A 22,337-nucleotide genomic window follows, 5' to 3' on the forward strand; every position below is an offset into this window, starting at 1 on the left:
TATGGGTATATTAAACACAGAAGTTGATAGTTTACTGATCACTCAGGGTACCAAAGGATATAGCAAGAAAGTTAGATGTATATGGTTGAATAGGATCCGGGTTCAGCCATGATGGAATGGAGAAGCAGACTCGATGGGCTGAATGGCCTAATTCTGCTCCTTTGTAATTTTTTTATTGACTTTTCAAATGGTTACAGAAGGAAAAAAAAAATTATCAACCCTTCCCCCCTCCCCTTAACCCCTCCCCCCTAACATATCCCTGTAGAAAGAGAGAAAAAAAAGAAAGAAAGAATGCCTGGATATTGGAAGATCCCCACATGCTCCATGGAGTTCATAATAGCCTTAGTATAAATATTTATTTCTTTCCCCAAATAACCAATAATTTTATCTTTGGAGCACCTATATATTTAATCCTATCTTTTGTAAATAAGGGCGCTAAATTTTTGGAAATATTTCATATTTATCTCTTAAATTATAAGTATTTTTTTCAAATGGAATGCAGCTAAAAGCTATATTTTCATTTTCTTAATGTATGTTAAAATTCTTTTTCTTTTCACCGGTCCATTAAGCCCATTAACAGTAAAACTATAAAAATTCAGTGAATTAGTCATTATTTTTAACAGGGTTACTCCAGTCTATAGTAATAACTAACTTTTCAACTTTTGTAGTACCTTGGGGAATCTTTTTAAAATTCTCCGTGTTGCTATGTGTCTCTCCCCCCCCCCCCCCCCCGATTGTCCAGGCAAAGAAAGAAAGATTAAAGAAAAATAGATTATAAAGAAAAAAAAAACAAAATGCCCCCCTACTAATGTTGTGAATAAAAAAAACACAACATTACCCCCCTCCATTGTACGGGTCATGGCAATCGCCATGATTACACACGTGAATCCCGTAGCAATCGATCCGAAGTTCCCCCAGCTCCCCCCTTAACATAAAAAAGTATATATAAGAGAAGAAAAAAATCTCAATTAATATTTCTCAAATTTTTACCTTTCTCCCCCTGTATCATATAATTAAGAATATATTTAAATATTCTTCTGTCCCTAAACATCCATCAACTCCATTCACTGTCCCTATCTTCATCTTTAATCCGTTTCACTTTTAAATCTTTGGCTGTGGTTAGCGAATATTTGGGAGTTCTTGTGCAAATTCTTCCGCATCTCGATAATCAGTAAAAGATCTTCTTTTTCCGTCATCCAAAAAAATTATCAGGGTTGCCAGGTGGCGCAATATAAATTTATAACCCTTTTCCCATAAAACTTATTTCGCTGGGTTAAATTCCTTCTTTCTCTTCAAAAAGTCATAACTTATATCAGGATAGAAAAGAACTGTTTCCCCTTCTATTATCAATGGCCCGTTTCTCTTTCTGGCACGTTGGGCAGCCACCTTCAAGATCTTTTCTTTATCTTGATATCTTAAGCATTTTATCAAGATTGATTGTGGGTTTTGATCAACTTGAGGTCTTGATCTTAAGGCTCTGTGAGTCCTTTCAATTTCAATTAACCGGGTTCCTTCTTCCATTTCCAAAATTTCCAAAATCCATTTTTGAAAAAAATTTATTGGATCCTCTCCCTCTGTACCTTCTTTAAGTCCAACAATCTTAATATTATTTTGTCTGCTAAAATTTTCAAGTACATCCACTTTTTCCAACAACCATTTTCTTTCTGATGTCCAAGCAGAAATATTATCTTCCATTTTATTCACTCTATCAATGGTGTCTCCCGTTGTTTCTTCCAAGTTTTTAATTTTCTTGTCCATTTTGTCCTGTCTTTTCATCATTTTATCAAACATAATCTTCATATTTTTAATATCTTTTTTTATTACTTTTAATGCTTTTAATTCATGCATTATTTGCACCAAAGATTTATTTATGTCTCCAATATCCCCTCCAACCTCTTCCTGTTGCTCTTTTTTGTTTGTCTCTTCATCTTCATCTGATTTATCCAGAGAATCTGATTCCACCTCATATTCACTTTCACTTTCAGTTCCAATCATAGCTGGGATTTGTAGTTTGGGTTGCTCGTGTTTGCGTATGCCCCTTCCTTCACGCATGCACAGTTCCTGTTGCTCATTTTTTTGGAAACAGTTGATGTTGCCGCAGTTTCCTGTTCTGTATCATCAAAGGTAAAATGCACTTGAGCCCGAGGCTCTTTCATGGCGGCCGGCCTTGATTCTTTTCCAGCTTGTGTTGTCTTCAAAGCAGTAGTTTTCTTCTGCTTCTGTTTAGGAGACATATCTTAAGACAATACTGAGTAGTTTATAAGTAATTTAAAAAAAGTATTTACTAACTTTTCTTCACTTAAACATTATTTTACTGTTTTTTTACGGGAGAACTGGATTTCCACATCTCGATCCTACGTCATCACGTGACGTCCCCCTGCCCCTTTGTATTATGGTCTTATGGACTGATGAAAGGTCTCGGCCTGAAATGTGATCTATTTACTCCCTTTCATAGATGATGCCTGACTTGTTGAATTCCTCCAGCATTTTGTATGTTGGTCTGGATTTCCAACATCTGCATAATCTCTTGTGTTAGTATTTTTATTTTTTGAAGAGATGTACAATTTTAAATAATTGACTGCTAATTATCAAGTTAGGTACCAAGTGTAATGGGGAAGGACTTTTTATTGTTTAAGGTGTCATAGGCAAGGCCAGCAGATGAGCAATCTGCTTGAATTGCATCAACATGTGTGGTGAAGGCACTCCTGCAAAGTCTTTGTGTAGGATGTTCTAATGTTTAGATGTAGAAACAACAAAGCAAATATTGACATATTTCTTAGAATAATGCGTGACTTGGAGGAAACTTGCATTTATTGGTACTTCCGTGCCTGTGTCCTTCTAGGTTGTAATTTGTACGTTTTAGAGGTGCTCTTGAAAAACACGTGAACATCTGCAATGCACATTATAGATGGTATACACTTAAAAAAACAACACACTAGTACTGGTGAACATTGGGGTTGATCAGTAGTGGGTTAATAAAAAAAAAACCTATTATGTCCTTCTTGATGGCAAGCTTATGCACTATTGTTGGGATTATGCAATATCAGTCAAGTTTAGAGCATTTCCTCACTTTTCTGACTTGTTCCTTGTGGATGATGGAAAGGGTTTCAGAAGTTAATCCCCAGCTGTGTCTCTTTCATTTTTAGCTTCTGGTCCATTTGGATCCCCATGATTTTAATGATGGAGAATATGGATGGTAACACTGATGTCATAAGAAAGTGGTTGGATTTCTTTGCTGGAAATAATAATTAACTATCATCCGTGTAGTGTAGAAAATGTTCCACTTGTTTCTTCTTCAAAAAACAAAAAATATCAGTGCTGGCTGAGTTAAAACACAGCAAACAATTTAATAATGTGAACACTGATATTCTCATTAAATATAGTCTTTGGAGATGGCCTCTGTATATTGTTTTATATATCATCCAAGGATATTAATTTGTAAGTCTTCTCTATATTAAGCTCGATCACACAATGTACTATAACCAATCATACAAACCAGTGTTGAAAGAAAGTCACACTGTCAGAATATCCTAAGGTACTTCACAGCCAATGAATTACAATGAAATGCAGATCGTGTTGCTGTTAGAGTACTCTGGTAGGAATTTAAGGTGCCACATTGTAACAGTATCATTCTTATTAATGAGCAAATTATTCCCATCAGCAAATGCACAAATGTTACTTTAATCCATACTTTCCTGTTCGTGATCTTAGATGATTAAATAACCATTCAGCTAAAAACTGAATGTTCATTTTAAGTATTAAGTATGATTGTCTGTAACTTTTGTACTACAGTTAACAAAGGCTGTTGAGACTGCTGTTGCAAAGGAAAGGCTCTGGAATTTTTCAGAAGAGGAACCACCTGAACGAATTGTTCTCCAAATCTATGCTGATTCGAAAAAGTATCCTTTTATGATTTTAAAAAAAGGAGTACTGAATTTTGAGGAGTAAAATGGACCTTTCTTACAACATAAGTGCAATAATGCTGAGCGAACTTATTTTTGATATACTGATAGTTTCAAGAGGGAGGACTTGAGATCCAGGTGATGAGTTGCTGCCATTTTCTCAATCATAACTGAAATCAAAATATCCCTTTCAGATCATAGCAGGTTGTTCTTATAACTTAAAAGCTGTCAATATTTCTTCCTGTAAGACAATAGGAAGAAAATACAATCACAGAAAACAGTTGTGTGTGGTAGAAAGAGAACGAGTGGCAAATTGCTAACATAGCATGTGTAATAGGGAGAACTTCTTCATGAGAGGAATGGCCACAGGGAATCTTGCACTTTTGTTTATCTCTATCTTTCCTGGTGGTCACTCGACTACCTGTTTGTCTGCACATTAGATGTGACCATCTTTTTGTGCTCCTCAGTGTCACGGTGTTCCTACCTGATCCATGCTGGAGCTACAGCTGCTTGTTGCAGTTAATCAGACATTGCAACTGGACACAGATCTCACAGGTATAATCATCCAGGATGTTGGAAGTTTCCTTGATCTTCCCCATCCTGCCAGCTTCAGTGTTATTTTCACAATAATTTCCAAGTTCCCAATCTCCTACACATAATACCAAAACTGGGCCAAATCTTGGAGATCAATCCCAATACTAAGACAAAATTTCTATCAAACTGCATTTTACATCTTTTGTTTTTAATTTCCATTTTTACAAAACTTGATTAAGTTAACAAGTTTAACTTGTTATTTTAATGAAGTATTTTATTTTTTAAAACTTCGTGGTATGATCCACTTGTCTATTTCAAAGCAAGAAATAATGTAGTATTCACCAGTCAGCCTGCTGTACTGTAAGTCGTAGCTTCCAATGAAATGGACGTTAGAGAAAAAACTTTCTTTTTAAAATTGTTAATTTAGTTATTGTTCTTCGGACATCTTTCATATGTATTTATTAATACACAGTTTTTAATAATTTTCCTACATCAGTCTGTACAAAACTGATATGATCCAAAATTAAAATCAAGTTTACATACAAGACAAGACAGAAGGTTCTCTTAAACCCTCCCACACCTCAAAAAGAAACTCACTCACTAAAACATAATGTCCCACTATTTAAGTTGCATTTTTTTAAACAAAATTTCTTGAAGCCTCGACCAAAAACTGAAAAGCTGTCAATATTTCAAATGAAATCTGTAGGGGCAATGTATCTATTTTCTGTCCATCTGTGTTGTATTTTGTGTTGTGCGTTTTTAATTATGGATTACGGTAATTTGACATGGGGATTGTAGTGTGGTAGAAGCAAGTAAGTAGAAGCACCTACTCAAGCTTTGTCCTTATTAGTTTAGTTAGAGGTAGAGATTTTTTTATTTTTGTTGACAAATGTAACGGTTACTTGAAAACAAACCAAAACTGCTGAGAGACTGAGTCAGAAATTTGACGCTGTATGACATATTTCTTTCAACTTAGAACTCAGTTATTTGGAAGCACGTCATACAGTGTCAAATCTCTCACTCAGTCTTTCAGCAGTTTTGATTTACTTTTCAAGTAACTGCTACAAAACCAGAAATTGTAGTTTTAAATCTGAGAAATATATAATTTGAGAGAAAATGTCAAGCTGACATTTTCTAAATTTGTGGAATACAAATGCTGGATGAATTCAGCAGGTCAGGCGCATTCTATGAGGGGAATAAATAGTCACATTTCAGTCCAAAACCCTTCATTGGGATGGGAAAGGAAGAGGGAGGGAAGAAGCCAAAATAAGAAGGTGGTGGGAGAGGAAGGAATACAATCTGGAAAGTGGTAGGTAAAGCCAAGTAACGAAAAAGGAGGTGAGTGGGGGAGGGTGGATGAAGTGAAAAGCTGGGAGATGATAGGTAGAAAAGATAAAAGGCTTGAAAAGCAAGAATCTGATAGGAGAGAAGAGTGGATCATAGGAGAAAGGGAAAGAGGAGGAGGGGCACTAGTGGAAGATGCTGTGCAGGTGAGGAGAAGAGCATCTGCAGAATCTCTTGTTTTTATTTTCCTAAACTCTTTACACACAGAATGAAGCTACGAGCTTATGATATAAACAATCCACAGGTAAGAGTAGTTCAGTGCTCGATTTATATTGTATAGGTGACTCTGTGTTCCTGGAAGATGGGTCAGCATGACAATTTTCCATAAGCCAAAGCTATGACAACTGCATATACATTAAGAAGCCAATCGACAGATGACACAATAGCCATAGCTCTACACACCATCCTTAGACACCTGGAGAAGAGGGATGCTTATGTGAGTATGCTGTTCTCGGACTACAGTTCAGCATTCAACGCCATAATTGCGTCCAGGCACGACAAAAAGTTCACAGACCTCAGCCTTCACCTTGCCTTGTGTAGCTGGATCCTGAACTTCCTGGCAGGTGATAAGAGTGGGCTCCCTCACCTCTGCCCTCTGACCCTCAACACAGGTGCCTCTCAGGGCTGTGTACTAAGCTCCCTCCTTTACTTTATGTATAACCATGACTGTGTCACCACCCAGAGCTCAAATCTGCTAATTAAATTTGCTGACAACACTACACTGATTGGCCTAATCTCAAATAATAATGAGGCAGCCTACAGAGAAGAAGTCATCACCCTGACACTGTGGTGTCAAGAAAACAACCTCTCCCTCAATGTTGCAAAACAGACAAGTTAGGGAAGTGTTTAACTGGAGTAAGGGGAAATAGAAAGCTCTCAGGCATGAACTTGGAAGCATAAATTGGGAAGAGATGTTTTCAGGGAAATGTATGGAAGAAATGTGGTAAATGTTCAGGGGATATTTGTGTGGCGTTCTGCATAGGTGCGTTCCAATGAGTTAGGGAAAGGATGGTAGGGTACAAGAACCATGGTGTACAAAGGCTGTTGAAAATCTAGTCAAAAAGAAAAGTTTACGAAAGGTTCAAAAAAACTAGGCAATGATAGAGACCTGGAAAATTATAAGGCTAGCCCGAAAGAGCTTAAGAATGAAATAAGGAAAGCCGGAAGGCCTTGGCGAGCAGGATTAAGGAAAACCCCAAGGCATTCTACAAGTATGTGAAGAGCAAGAGGATAAGGCGTGAGAGAGTAGGACCAATCAGTGTGACAGTGGAAAAGTGTGTATGGAACCAGAGGAGATAGCAGCGATACTTAGCGAATACTGAAAGAAAGTATTCATTACGGAAAAAGATCTTGGCAGTTGTAGGGATGACTTACAGTGGATTGAAAAACTTGAGCATATAGACATTAAGAAAGAGGATGTGCTGGAGCTTTTGGAAAGCATCAAGTTGGATAAGTCTCCAGAACAGGACGAGATGTGCAATAGGTTACTGTGGGAGGCGAGGGAGGAGATTGCTGAGCCTCTGGCAATGATCTTTGCATTATCAATGGGGATAGGAGAGGTTCTGGAAGATTGGAGGGCTGTTCCAATTGGAGGGATGTTGTTCCCTTATTCAAGAAAGGGAGTAGAGATAGCCCAGGAAATTATAGACCAGGTGAGTCTTACTTCAGTGGTTGGTAAGCTGATGGAAAAGATTCTGAGAGGCAGAATTTATGAACATTTGGAGAGGCCATAATACGATTAGGAATAGCATGGCTTTGTCAAAGGCAGGTCATGCGATCGAGTCTGATAGTATTTTTTGAGGATGTGAATAAACGCATTGAAGGTAGAGCAGTAGATGTAGTGTATATGGATTTCAGCAAGGCTTTAGATAAGGTTCCCCATGCAGTGCTTATTGAGAAAGTAAGGAGGCATGGGATCCAAGGGGATCGTGCTTTGTGGATCCAGAATTGGCTTGCTTACAGAAGGCAAAGAGTGGTTGTAGACGGGTCATATTCTGCATGGAGGTCGGTGGCCAGTGGTGTGCCTCAGGGATCTGTTCTGGGACCCTTTCTCTTTACGATTTTTATAAATGACCTGGATAAGGAAGTAGAGAGATGGGTTAGTAAATTTGTTGTTGATGCAAAGGTTAGGGGTGTTGTGGATAGTGTGGAGGCTGTCAGAGGTTACAGCGGGACATTGATAGGATGCAAAACTGGGCTGAGAAGTGGCAGATGGAGTTCAACCCAGGTAATTGTGAGGTGGTTCATTCTGGTAGGTCAGATATGATGGCAGAATATAGTATTAATGGTAAGACTCTTGGCAGTGTGGAGGATCAGAGGATTCTTGGGGTCCGAGTCCATAGGACAGTCAAAGCTGCTACGCAGGTTGACTGTGCGGTTAAGAAGGCATATGGTGCATTGGCCTTCAACTGTAGGATTGAGTTTAAAAGCCGAGAGGTAATGTAATAGCTACATAGGACCCTGGACAGACCCCACTTGCAGTACTATGCTTATTTCTGGTCACCTCACTACAGGGAGGATGTGGAAACTATAGAAAGGATGCAGAGGAGATTTACAAGGATGTTGCCTGGATTGGGGAGCATGCCTTATGAGAATAGGTTGAGTCAACTTGGCCTTTTCTCCTAGGAGCTGTGGAGGATGAGAGGTAATCTGATAGAGGTATATAAGATGATGAGAAGCTTGATCATGTGGATAGTCAGAGGCTTTTTCCCAGGGCTGAAAAGGCTAACATGAGAGGGCACAGTTGTAAGGTGTTTGGAAGTAGGTACAGAGGAGATGTCAGAGGTAAATATTTTATGCAGAGTATGGTGAGTGCATGGAATGGGCTGCCGACAACAGTGGTGGAGGCTGATACGATAGGGTCTTTTAAGAGACTCCTGGTCAGATACATGTAGCTTAGAAAAATAGAGGGCGGTGGGTAACCCTAGGTAATTTCTAAAGTAAGTACATGTTTGGCACACCATTGTGGGCTGAAGGGCCTGTATGATGCTGTAGGTTTTCTATGCTTCTATATGATAACTTCTATAAAACACTGTGTAAGCTGTCGTTGAAGTAACTTTCACATTTTTGCGCACTTAAGGAGATGGTGTATATTACATTTGTCAAAACCTCATTATTGGTCTTTTTGTGACAGGGAGAACTCGTGGTATATGCTATTTGATGATTGGATATGTGTGAATCCACATTTTCAGAGTTTTTTAAACTCATCTTTGTTTATGAAATATATTGGGCATAAATCCAATAACATAATAACAATTAATGCAAAAATATGTATAATACTTTGGTCTAAAAATTCAAGGGTAGAATACTTCATAGAGAATGCAAGGAATATTTCAAGCATGTCATATTTATTACTGCATATGCCAAGTAGTCATATAATAATACAAGTATGAAAGTAACATTTATTAACAAACCTTAATTTCTTGTATTTTAAAGGCTCCTGCTAAATTGCTAGACTGTAAATCTAGCAGCCTCACATCAGCCTGGCAACTTGTGGAATCTACCATCAACATCGACATTCATATTCCAATAGTAGGAACAGCAGAGAATCAGTTTGAGAAGGGTTCTTTGGTATGCTACTTATTTAAAGTTGCTTTTTATTTTTGTATTAATTAGGACTTCCTGACTCAAAATTTCTACTTTTATAATGAACTTCCCTGCTGTTTCAAAAATTGTAAGTGCATTTCATTTGAATACTAACAGGAAAACTGAGTCAGTTTTGGTGAGAAAAGCAGGGACATTGAGCAAAATGGCTACCTGTAATATTTTACCAATATAAAGAAGCAGAAAATGCAATATTTGACAGAAGGCTTCCAAAATTTAAGAGAGAATGTAGTACTGATGCAAGCCCTTTGCAGCTGCTTAAATTATAAGGATAAGAATGAATGAAACAGTAATGCATGAGTAAAACACAATGTTGAAGGATCAGTGGTATGTTGGACAAGAAAGTGAAAAGCTCCTCAGATGCTGCTGCTTGTGGTAGAAATAGTAAATGTAATTTGTTCAGGTATAAGCAATGTAAAAGGAATCATGATGTTTTGAGGAGAGCAACAAGCAGGTGGTAATTGAATGGATTAATGTAAAATAGAGTCATTAAAACAAAAGTATTTTTGGTGTTAAAAGGGGCATAGGATGAAAGTGAATATTGAGTATAAGGGCAGGGAAAAGAACATGTTTAGATGAACAATAGTCAGAAGAGAGAAATTGAGTCCAAATTTTGCTATTTAACTATTCAGATCAACAGGTGTAGATCTTTGAACCAACCACTCAGTGACATTAACCTCATTAGCTTTACAATTAAAATCCATGGCCTGGAATTTTTTGATAAGCTTTAAGTGGCCCTGGCTGTTAGGTCCATACTTACCCATGGTGCATTTTTAACTGAACTACCAAACCAAGCATGGCTTTGTTATGACTGAAATGACTTTGCTTGGCTCATGGCTTTCTGCTCACATGGTTAGGCCTGAGCAAGCTAAGCCCTTGAATTTATGTCCATAAGCTCCATGATCAAAGCCACTAAACAATTTGGATATCTGCAAAAGCCTCTTAACATTCCTAAATATCTCAAAGCAATTCAAAATTAATTAGATTTAGAGAGAAAGAGAAGAGGATGAGGCGTGAGAGAATAGGAACAATCAAGTGTGACAGTGGAAAACTGTGTATGGAACCGGAGGTATTTAATGAATACTTTGCTTCAGCATTCTCTACGGAAAAGGATCTTGGCGATTGTAGGGATGTCTTACAGCGGACTGAAGAGCTTGAGCATGTAGATATTAAGAAAGAGGATGTGCTGGAGCTTTTGGAAAGCATCAAGTTAGATATGTCACTGGGACTAGATGAGATGTACCCCAGGCTACTGTGGGAGGCAAGGGAGGAGATTGCTGAGCCTCTGGCAATGATCTTTGTCATTGGTGGGGACCTGAGAGGTTCCAGAGGATTGGAGGGTTTCGGATGTTGTTCCCTTATTCAATAAAGGGAGTAGAGATAGCCCAGGAAATTATAGACCAGTAAATCTTACTCAAGTGGTTGGTAAGTTGATGGAAAAGATTCTGAGAGGCAGGATTTATGAACATTTGGGGAGGCATAACATGATTAGGAGTAGTCAGCATGGCTTTGTCAAAGGCAGGTTGTGCCTTATGAGCCTGATTGAATATTTTGAGGATGTGACTAAACATTTAATGAAGGTAGAGGAGTAGATGTAGTGCATATGGATTTCAGCAAGGCATTTGATAAGATGCCCCATGCAAGGCTTATTGAGAAAGTAAGGAGGCATGGGATCCAAGGGGACCTTGCTTTGTGGATCCAGAACTGGCTTGCCCACGGAAGGCAAAGAGTGGTTGCAGACAGGTCATATGCTGTATTGAGGTTGGTCACCAGTGGTGTGCCTCAGGGATCTGTTCTGGGACCCCTTCTCTTCGTGATTTTTATTAATAACCTAGATGAGGAAGTGGAGGGATGGGTTAGTAAATTTGCTGATGACACCAATGTTGAGGATGTTGTGGATTGTATGGAGGGCTGTCAGAGGTTACAGCGGGACATTGATAGGATGCAAAACTGGTTTGAGAAGGGGAAGATGAAGTTCAACCCAGATAAGTGTGAAGTGGTTCATTTTGGTAGGTCAAATATGATGGCAGAATATCGTATTAATGGTAAGACTCTTGGCAGTGTGGAGAATCAGAGGGTTCTTGGGATCCGAGTCCATAGGACACTCAAAGCTGCTGTGCAGGTTGACTGTGTGGTTAAGAAGGCATATGGGTCATTGGCCTTCATCAATTGTGGGATTGAGTTTAAGAGCTGAGAGGTAATGTTACTGTCATATAGGACCCTGGTCAGATCCCACTTGGAGTACTGTGCTTAGTTCTAGCTGCCTCACTACAGGAAGGATATGGAAACTATAGAAAGGGTGCAGGGGAGATTTACAAGGATGTTGCCTGGATTGGGGAGCATGCCTTGTGAGAATAGGTTGAGTGAACTCGGCCTTTTCTCCTTGGAGCAACGGAGGATGAGGGGTGACTTGATAGAGGTGTATAAGATGATGAGAGGCATTGATCGTGTGGATAGTCAGAAGCTTTTTCCCAGGGCTGAAATGGCTAGCAAGAGAGGGCACAGTTTTAAGGTGCTTGGAAGCAGGTACAGAGGAGATGTCAGGGGTAAGTTTTTTACTCAAGAGAGTGATGAGTGCATGGAATAGGCTGCCGGCAATGGTGGTGGAGGCGGATACGAAAGGGTCTTTTAAGAGACTCCTGGATAGGTATGTGGAGCTTAGAAAAATAAAGAGCTATGGGTAACCCTAGGTAATTTCTAAGGTAAGGACAAGTTCGGCACATCTTTGTGGGCTGAAGTGCCTGTATTGGCTGTAGGTTTTTTTCTATGTTTTCTTATATATAATTTTACAAGGCAAAATTTTGCTAAATAAGTATATAGGTGCTTAGATGCTGGGCATTTGGAGATTTGCATTCTGCTATAAGACTCAATCAGGAGTCAGTATTAGAGCGCAGCTGGGAAATTGCTGATGAACATTTCTCAACAAGTTTATGAAATTTGCATTTGCAAAACCTGTGGCATTTCTTTGGAAATTTTGAGTTCTGTGGATAGGCACCCACAGAAGTGGATGGATAATTTAAAGTATTTTAACATAAAATGAAATAAGTTGTGTTTGTAGAGTTGCAGTGCCGGATACTGGTCAAGCCTTGAAATGACCTGATGGTCTGTTGCCTCCCTGGAGCCAGGGTCCATGATATCGTGGATTGAGTTCTCAGTATTCTCAAGAGGGAGGGTGAGCAGCCGGATGTCGTGGTCCATGTAGGGACCAATGATGTGGGTAGGAAGAGTGAGGAGGTGCTGAAAGGTGAGTTTAGGGAGTTAGGCGCCAATTTAAAGGACAGAACCTCCAGGATAGCAATCTCAGGATTGATATCAGTGCCGCGTAAAGGCGGGTTTAAAAATAGTAAGAAAGCGCAGATCAGCACATGGCTGAAGACATGGTACAGGAGGGAGGGCTTCAGATTTATAGATAATTGGGCAGTTTTCCAGGGAAGGTGGGACCTGCTCCGGCGGGATGGTTTACATCTGAACTGGAGGGGGACAAATATTCTTGCAGGTAGGTTTGCTGGAGAGGCTCCAGTGGATTTAAAGTAGATACATGGTGGCGGTGGGGGGGGGGAGAAGAACCAGAGTGTTGGAACAGATGTATGGGTGAAGGAAGAAAAAGAAGATAGTAAATTTGTTTGCACTGTTAGTGATAAACAGAGAGTAAGAGATGGAGAATTTCTTAAATGCATTTATTTTAATGCTAGGGGCATTGTAAGTAAGTTGAATGAGCTCAGAGCATGGATTGATACCTGGAAATATGATGATGTAGCTATTAGTGAAACATGGTTGCAGGAGTGGTGTGATTGGCAACTAAATATTCCTGGATTTCGTTGTTTCCGCTGTGATAGAATCAGAGGGACAACAAGGGGAGGTGTTGCATTGCTTATCAGAGAAAATATTGCAGCGGTGCTCTGGCAAGATAGATTACAGGGCTCATCTAGGGAGGCTATTTGGGTGTAATTGAGGAAAGGGAAAGGTGTAGTAACACTTGTAGGAGTGTATAATAGACCACCTAATGGGGAGCAAGAATAGGAGGAGCAAATTTGTAAGGAGATAGCAGATATTTGTGATTATGACAGGATTGTGATTGTTGGAGGTTTTAATTTTCCACACATAGACTGGGAAGCCCGTACTGTAAAAGGGCTGGATGATTTGGAGTTTGTAAAATGTGTGCAGGATAGTTTTTTTGCAGCAATACATAGAGGTACCAACTAGAGAAGGGGCAGTGTTGGATCCTCTGTTAGGGAATGAAATAGGTCAGGTGACGGAGGTATGCGTTGGGGAGCACTTGGGGTCCAGTGATCACAATGCCATTAGTTTCAATATAATTATGGAGAAGAATAGGACTGGACCCAGGGTTGAGATTTCTGATTGGAGAAAGGCTAACTTTGACGAGATGCGAAAGGATTGGGACAATTTGCTTTATGGGAAGGATATTTCACTTCTAAATGGAGGTTATTTAGAAGTGAAATTTTGAGGGTACAGATCTTTATGTTCCTGTTGGGTTGAAAGGAAAGGTTAAAAGTTTGAGAGAGCCATGGTTTTCAAGGGATATTGGAAACTTGGTTTGGAAAAAGAGAGATATCTACAATAAATTTAGGCAGCATGGAGTAAATGAGGTGCTCGAGGAATATAAAGAATGTAAAAGGAATCTTAAGAAAGAAATTACAAAAGCTAAAAGAAGATACGGGGTTGCTTTGGCAAGTAAGGTGAAAATAAATCCAAAGGGTTTCTATAGTTATATTAATAGCAAAAGGATAGTGAGGGATAAAATTAGTCCCTTAGAGAATCAGAGTGCACAGCTATGTGTGGAGCCAAAAGAGACGGGGGAGATTTTGAACTATTACTTTTCATCGGTATTCACTAAGGAGAAGGATATTGAATTGTGTAAGGTAAGGGAAACAAGTAGGGAAGTTATGGAAACTATGATGATTAAGGAAGAGGAAATATTGGTGCTTTTAAGGAATATAAAAGTGGATAAGTCTCCAGGTCCTGATAGGATATTCCCTAGGACCTTGAGGGAAGTTAGTGTAGAAATAGCAGGGGCTCTGACAGAAATATTTCAAATGTCGTTAGAATCAGGGATGGTGCCGTAGGATTGTCGTATTGCTTATGTTGTTCCATTGTTTAAAAAGGGTTCTAACAGTTATAGGCCTGTAAGTTTGACGTCAGTGGTGGGTAAATTAATGGAAAGTTTTCTTAGAGATGGTATATATAATTATCTGGATAGACAAGGTCTGATTAGGAACAGTCAACATGGATTTGTGCATGGAATGTCATGTTTGACAGATCTTATTGAATTTTTTGAAGAGGTTACTAGGAAAGTTGACGAGGGTAAAGCAGTGGGTGTTGTCTGTATGGACTTCAGTAAGGCCTTTGACAAGGTTCTGCATGGAAGGTTAGTCAGGAAGGTTCAATCATTAGGTATTAATATTGAAGTAGTAAAATGGATTTACCAGTGGCTGGATGGGAGATGCTTGAGTAGTAGTGGTGGATAACTGTTTGTCAGGTTGGAGGCCGGTGACTAGTGGTGTGCCTCAGGGATCTGTACTGGGTCCAATGTTGTTTGTCATATACATTAATGATCTGGATGATGGGGTGGTAAATTGGATTAGTAAGTATGCAGATAATAAAGTTTGCAGAGAGATTTAGGCCAGTTAGAAGAGTGGGCTGAGTGATGGCAGATGGAGTTTAACGCTGATAAGTGTGAGGTGCTACATTTTGGTAGGACTAATCAAAATAGGACATACATGGTAAATGGTAGGGCATTGAAGATTACAGTAGAACAAAGTGATCTAGGAATAATGGTGCATAGTTCCCTGAAGGTGGAATCTAATGTGGATAGGGTGGTGAAGAAAGATTTTGGTATGCTGGCCTTTATAAATCAGAGCGTAGAGTATAGGAGTTGGGATGTAATGTTAAAATTGTGCAAGGCATTGGTAAGGCCAAATTTGGAGTATTGTGTGCAGTTCTGGGATCACCGAATTATAGGAAAGATGTCAACAAAATAGAGAGAGTACAGAAAAGATTTACTGGAATGTTACCTGGGATTCAGCACCTAAGCTACAGAGAAAGGCTGAACAAGTTAGGTCTTTATTCTTTGGAGTGTAGAAGGTTGGGGGGGGACTTGATAGAAGTATTTAAAATTATGAGGGGGATAGATAGAGTTGATGTGGATAGGCTTTTTCCATTGAGAGTAGGGGAGATTCAAACAGGACATGAGTTGAGAGTTAGGGGGCAAAAGTTTAAGGGTAACACAAGGATGAACTTCTTTACTCAGAGAGTGGTAGCTGTATGGAACGAACTCCCAGTAGAAGTGGTAGAGGCAGGTTCGATATTGTCATTTAAAGCAAAATTGGATAGGTATATGGACAGGAAAGGAATGGAGGGTTATGGGCTGAGTGCAGGTTGGTGGGACTAGGTGAGAGTAAGTGTTCGGCATGGACTAGAAGGGCCGAGATGGCCTGTTTCCGTGCTGTAATTGTTCTGTGGTCATATGACAAATACAAGGATCTTTGCAGTAGTAGGGTTCAACGTTGAGAGAGAATTATTCCAGAGAAATAAGTAACTGAGAAATCAAATGCTCAGTTTGGAAAAGAAAATTACAAATTCAGGCTGTGAGACATCTGAACACCCTGATACCACTCTGTACATATTAGTTATGACAGTGCCAGTGGCAGTAATACTGTTGTATATTTAACTGTATGTCAGATATGCACTTCATATCGAGTCGTACATCTACATAATATTTTGCTGTTAATTGAATTGTGTTAATTCTATTTTATGTGCTGTATGTGATACAGTATATGTACTGTGTTTTTCACCTCAGTCCCTGAAGAATGGTGTTTCATTTAACTTTATACATATGTACTGTTGAATGATAATAAACAAGCTTGAAATACAATATATTATTTCCATAAATTGTGCAAAGGTTTCCCATCAAAGAAGAATGAGATCTTATCATTGTATTTGTTCTTAATTTATGTTACATTATTCATTGTGGTACAATGTCAGGAAAGTATTGTAAGTCCTTTAAAAAAGGAAAAATTAAGCAGCAAATGAGAGAAATGTTATTGATCTGAAGTCAAAAAATCATCAGTGTGATGTAACTTTCTTCCCCTTGACAAAATTGTATTTATCAGAGTGTATATTTTGTAAGGGAGTAAACAAAGAAAGCTAATATAAGTAACTTCCTGACTTCACATTGTAGTCAATCAAAAAAGACGTGAAATAGGCCCTAGATTCATGAGATTCTGCAGATGCTGGAACTCCAGAGTAACACACACAAAACACACACTGGAGGAACTCAGTAGGTCAGACAGCATATATGGAGAGGAATCAACAGTTGACATTTTGGATGAAGACACTTCATCAGGACTTGAAAGGAAAGGGGATTGGTGAAGGGTCAACTGATTATTCATCTCTATAGATGCTGCTTGACCTGCTGAGTTCCTCCAGCGTTTTGTGTGTGTCACCAAAGGCTCTTGGTTGCCAAGTTTCCTTTACTTGAAATGCTGCTGACTTGGGAATACCTTCAGATTTGTTAAGGGGAAGATCCCTAATCAAAGGTAAAACATTCCTAAAGAAGAAGTAGCAAAATTGGTAACTTCAACTTGTGTTATTAGATTTTTGTGTTTCCTATTATTCTATATGCTCATTTGTAATTTTTTTAAAAATATTGTGCTCTGTTTTGTTTCCAGTAATACCAATCAGAAAAATAATTTAGATGCTTGCAAAATTAATAATTCTTTATACAGTTGGCCCTCCGTATTCTCGGGAATTTGGTTCCGGGCCCTCCCCCGCGGATACCAAATTCCGCGGATGCTCAAGTCCTGTATATAAAATGACGTAGTATTTGCATGTAACCTACACACGTCCTCCCGTATGCTTTAAATCATCTCTAGATTACTTATAATACCTAATACAATGTAAAAGCTATGTAAATAGCTGTTATGCTGTATTTTTTAGGGAATAATGACAAGACGAAAAGTCTGTACATGTTCAGTACAAATGCAACCATCATAGCTCTTCTGGGAACACTGGTGCTGCCTCAGCATCAGCCAATGCTGATTCTCCAGTGATCTTTAAGTTCTTGAGGCTGTAGCGCTTTACGTAGCTAGCCAGCCATCCCTTACTAGCCTTAAACTCCTTCCTCTCGCTCACAGCACAAGTAGCGAATGAACGAGACACAAGGCGAACAATGCTCAAACAGTGAGTGCTGGAGAGGGAACTTCAGGGAACCCGTGGATACGGAGGGCCGACTGTATCCAAGTCTCCAAATTCGAAGATTAAATTTGTCTCTGGAACATCTAATTTCAGTTATTATTTTCTAATAGAGATTGTTGAAAGTACTTTTTATTTTCAAAAATGGCCCAGTCATGTAATTTGAAGACATGTATGATACGGTGTTAGAGAAAAATGATGAAGAAGAAAGCTGTATATTTCATTGTCCAACAAAGAAAGCAGTTATACATAAATCAATTGGTAGTTTTGAACTGTTATGGATGTCAACTTATTTCTTAATATTTCTGCAATTATTCTATTTATTTGGTATTTTATCTTCCATCATATCCTTCGTTAGAAAGGTCTCAGTGCTTGGGCAAAAAACATGATGCAGTGCAAATACCTGGTTAATGGAGTTTACAAAGACCCAGAAAGCATAATTGGCGAAGGATTGGTAAGAAAATTCAATAATGATTTTTGATTTGTTATTTCTGGCTGCATGCATAACTAAGTAGACCACAATACTGCCATCTTTTTCTGTAAAATGTCAGCATTGTATGCTTCTGAAATTGGATTCCATTAATGACAATGTTTTTCTTCAGATTATAATTCATAATACTAATAATGGCAGGTCTACTAAAGCATTTTAAAAGCATATGGAATAGTTATTATGATACATACAATACAAACTGACAATGTTTATGATACACTAGCCAGCGTCTTGTTAGTGCAGATATTGGTCCAAGTTGCACATCATCCACATTTCTTATTTTTAAATATACATTGATACATATTTGTATTATTTTCACAGAAAAAGAACACACCAGTGGAAGTTCAGTTCCTGTCAGCTCCTGTCAGTACCATGAGTACAATTTTTTTAAGTTCCATTCTTTAAAAATGTTTTAAATATTTGAACGTTGATATTAATGTGTTTCTAAACTGAGACATTTTCTCTCTCTCTTTCAATATTTTTATTAGTTTCTGCATAAAGGAATACAGAGTACAAGTAGATATAAGTCAAAAGAAAAAAATAAAATAGTACCAAATACATTGTATTAAAAATACAGTCACAATCACAAAACCCTGTATTCATAAAAATTAAATTAAATCATAATATCGAAATATAATAATTTTGTTATACAAAAAAGAAATCCAAACCCACTGCCAAAGTCAGAGCTGTTAGGAAAAGCGAGAAAAAAGGGGGGGGGGACCCTTATCATGTAATAAAATATACTATTAGCCACCATCTGTACTTTTACAACAAATCAAAGGTTTTGAAAATAACTCAGAAATGGTCCCCACAATGTATAAAAGTCTTGGTTAGATTCAAAAACTGAACATTTAAATTTAAGCATGACATAACATCCCATAAGACATTCAAAACAAAACTGATTGATGTGATGATACTTGTAATATATTATTTTTACTCTGTTTTTATATCTTTTAAAAATACAGTACATAGATTTAGTGCTTTATTTTTTCCCATTATACACATAGGCTTTTAGGATATGATATAAATGGAAGTTTTAAGTAAGGAAAAAGTCAGATATAGTTAATGTTATTGTTAATTTTGCATAATTATGAAAAGATATAATTTAAAGTTAAAAATAAAAAAGGAACTGCATGTCATGTATGTATAAAATAATGCTAGAATGTTGGAATCCCAGAAAATCAGTATCTATAGAGTGGAAAATCTTGGCTTACTCAAGCAATGAATTGTTAACAAAATTGAAATATTTCTTAATTATTTACTCCCCTTTTTTAAATTTGCTGTCGTGTTTACTGGGGCCCAGACTAATCAGGTGGAAGTTTCATTATAATATATAAGTCAGAGCTCTGTGATTTAATTAGAAGAGTTGAGTGTACGGTACCATGATAGCATAGCAGTTGGCATGATGCTATTGCAGCTCTGGGCAGTTCAAAGTTCAGTTTTTAATTTATTTATTTATGGGATGTGAGCGTTGCCAGCTAAGTAGGCATTTATTACCCCTCCCTAGTTGCCCTTGAGAAGATGGTGATGAGCTGCCTTTTTGAACTGCTGTCGTCCCTAAGGTGTAGGTAACACCAACAATGTGGTTAGGGAGGCAATTCCATGATTTTGACCCAGCAACAATGAAGGAACAGTGATATGTTTCCAAGTCAGGATGGTGAGTGACTTGGAGGAAAACTTTCAAAATGTGGTGTTCCCAGGTATCTGCTATTCTCGTCCTTCTAGGTGATAGTGGTCATGGGTCTGGAGTTGCTGCTTTTGGAACTTTAGCGTGTTGTTGCAGTGCATCTTGTGGATAGTACACACTGCTGCAACTGTTGTCAATGGTGGAAGGTTTGGATGCTTGTGGAAGGGGTACCAATCGAGTGGACTGCCTTGTACTGGATGGTGTCAAGCTTCTTGAGTGTTGATAGAGCTGCATTCATCCAGTTGAGTGACGACTATTCCATTACACTCCTGACCTGAGCCTTATGGACAGGCTTTGGGGAGTCAGGAGGTGAGTTACACTCTGCAGGATTCCTAGCCTTTTACCTGCTCTGGTAGCAGTGGTGTTTATATAGCTAGACCACTTCAGTTTCCTGTCAATGGTAACTCCTAGAATGTTGATAAGACTCAAATTCAGTGATGGTGATGCCACTGAATGTCAAGGGACAATGGCTAGAGCCTCTCTTGTTGGAGATGGTCATTGGCTGGCACTTGCGTACCTCGAATGTTACTTGCCATTTGTCACCCCATGTCTGGATATTGTCCAAGTCCTGTTTCATTGGGGTATGAACTTCTTCACTATCTGAGGAGTCACAAATGGTGCAGAATGTTGTGCATTCATCTGCAAACATCCCCACTTCTGACCTTATGATGGAAGGAAGATCATTGATGAAGCAACTGAAGATGGTTGGTCCAAGGACACTTCCCTGAGGAATTCCTGCAATGATGTCCTGAGGATTAGATGACTAACCTCCAACCTCCACAACCATCTTCCTTTGTGGCAGGTGTAATTCCAACCAGTAGAGGGTTTTCCCCCTAATTCCCACTGACTCCATTTTAGCTAGGGCACCTTGATGCCATACTCAGTCAAAGACTGCCTTGATGTCAAAGGCTATCATTCTCACCTCACCTCTGCTCTTTACCAAGGAGATGATGAGGTTCAAGAGCTGAGTGGCCTGATGAAACTCAGACTGGGTATCCGTAAGCAGGTTATTGCCAAGTAGGTGTTGCAAGATGGCACTGTTGATGACCCCTTTTCTTTTAAAATTCAAATTTTTATTATTATTTATTCTGATTTCACAAAGCAGCACAGCATATCGTAGAGCAGATATTTATTCAGTATAAGGTAGTACACAGATGACCCCTTTCCATTACTTTGCTGTTGGTTGAGAGTAGGCCGATAGTGTGGTAATTGACTGGGTTGGAATTGTCCTATTTCTCGTGTGCAGGACATACCTGGGCAATTTTTCACATTGCCGGGTAGATGCTGGTGTTGTTGCTGTACTGGAACAGCTTGGCTAGTGGCGCAGTAAGTTCTGGAGCATGTCTTTAGGACTATTGCCAGGATTTTGCCTGGGCCCATAGCTTTCACGGTATCCAGTGCTTTCAGTGGTTTCTTGATATCACGTGGAGTGAATCGGATTGACTGCATACTGACATCTGGGGTGCTGGGGACTTCTGGAGGAGGCCGAGCTGGATCATCTACTCGGCACTTATGACTGAAGGTTGTTGCAAATGCCTTAGCCTTTGCACAGGTGTGCTGGGTTCCTCTATCATTGAGGATGAGTATATTTGTGGAACCTCATCCTCCAGTAAGTTGTTTTATTGTCCACCACTCCTGGATGTGGCAGGAGTACAGAGCTTAGATATGATCCATTGATTGTGGGACCGCTTAGCTCTGTCTATTACTTGCTGCTTATGTTGTTTGGTGTGCTGCTAGTCCAGGGTGACGCCTCATGTTGAAGTATGCCTGGTGGTGTTCTCGGCATGCCCTCCTGCACTCTTCATTGAACCCTGGCTTGGTAGGAGGGCCAGGAGGTTACAAATTGTAGTTGGGTACAATTCTGCTGCTACTGATGGCCTATAGTGCTTCATAGATGCCCAGTCTTGGGCTGCTAGATTTGTTTGGTCTATCCCATTTAGCACGGTGGTAGAGCCACACAACACTGTGGAGGGTGGCAAGGGCACAGAATGTACTCTGCTTCGATGACCATCACCAAGAGAGGCTCGGTAGTACCATTTCAATGTGGAGACAGGATTTAGTCTAAACAAATATTGTGTGGTGGTCACTGTCAACAGATACTTCCGCAGCAGGCAGGTTGGTGAGAATGAGGTCGTGTGTTTTTCCCTCTTGTTGTTTCCCTCACCAACTGCTGTAGTCCCAGTCTCGTAGGTATGTCCAGTAGGACCAGGCCAGCTCGGTCTATGGTGGTACTACTGAGCCTCTTTTGGTGATGGTCATTGAGGTCCCCCATCCAGAGTACATTCTGTGCCCTTGCCACCTCCAATGCTTCTTCTGATTCATCAGCTGAGGGAGGACGGTACATGGTAATCAGCAGGAGGTTTCCTTTTTCATGTTTCATGGGGTCCAGAGTCGATGTTGAGAGTTGCCATAGCAACTCCGTCTCTACTGTATACCACTGTGCCACCACCTTTGCTAGGTTTGTCTTGCAGGTGAAACAGCACATACCCAGGAATGGTGATGCTGGAGTCTAGAATGTTAATTGTAAGGTATGATTCTGTCAGTACAACTATGTCAGACTGTTGCT

General features: G+C 39.3%; 1 protein-coding gene across 5 annotated transcripts in view; it reads left to right on the forward strand.

The window, feature by feature from the left end:
• Positions 1 to 22,337, forward strand: part of odr4 (odr-4 GPCR localization factor homolog) — an 89,463-nt gene that overhangs the window by 29,026 nt on the left and 38,100 nt on the right. For all 5 annotated transcript variants that reach the window (XM_073063266.1, XM_073063267.1, XM_073063265.1 and 2 more), the window contains 5 exons: positions 3,793 to 3,899; positions 5,988 to 6,024; positions 9,216 to 9,350; positions 17,953 to 18,048; positions 18,406 to 18,447. In XM_073063266.1, coding sequence (XP_072919367.1) covers positions 3,793 to 3,899; positions 5,988 to 6,024; positions 9,216 to 9,350; positions 17,953 to 18,048; positions 18,406 to 18,447 — 417 coding nt within the window. The remainder of the gene's footprint in view (positions 1 to 3,792; positions 3,900 to 5,987; positions 6,025 to 9,215; positions 9,351 to 17,952; positions 18,049 to 18,405; positions 18,448 to 22,337) is intronic.

Source organism: Hemitrygon akajei, chromosome 12, assembly GCF_048418815.1.
Source record: "Hemitrygon akajei chromosome 12, sHemAka1.3, whole genome shotgun sequence".
NCBI lineage: Eukaryota > Metazoa > Chordata > Chondrichthyes > Myliobatiformes > Dasyatidae > Hemitrygon > Hemitrygon akajei.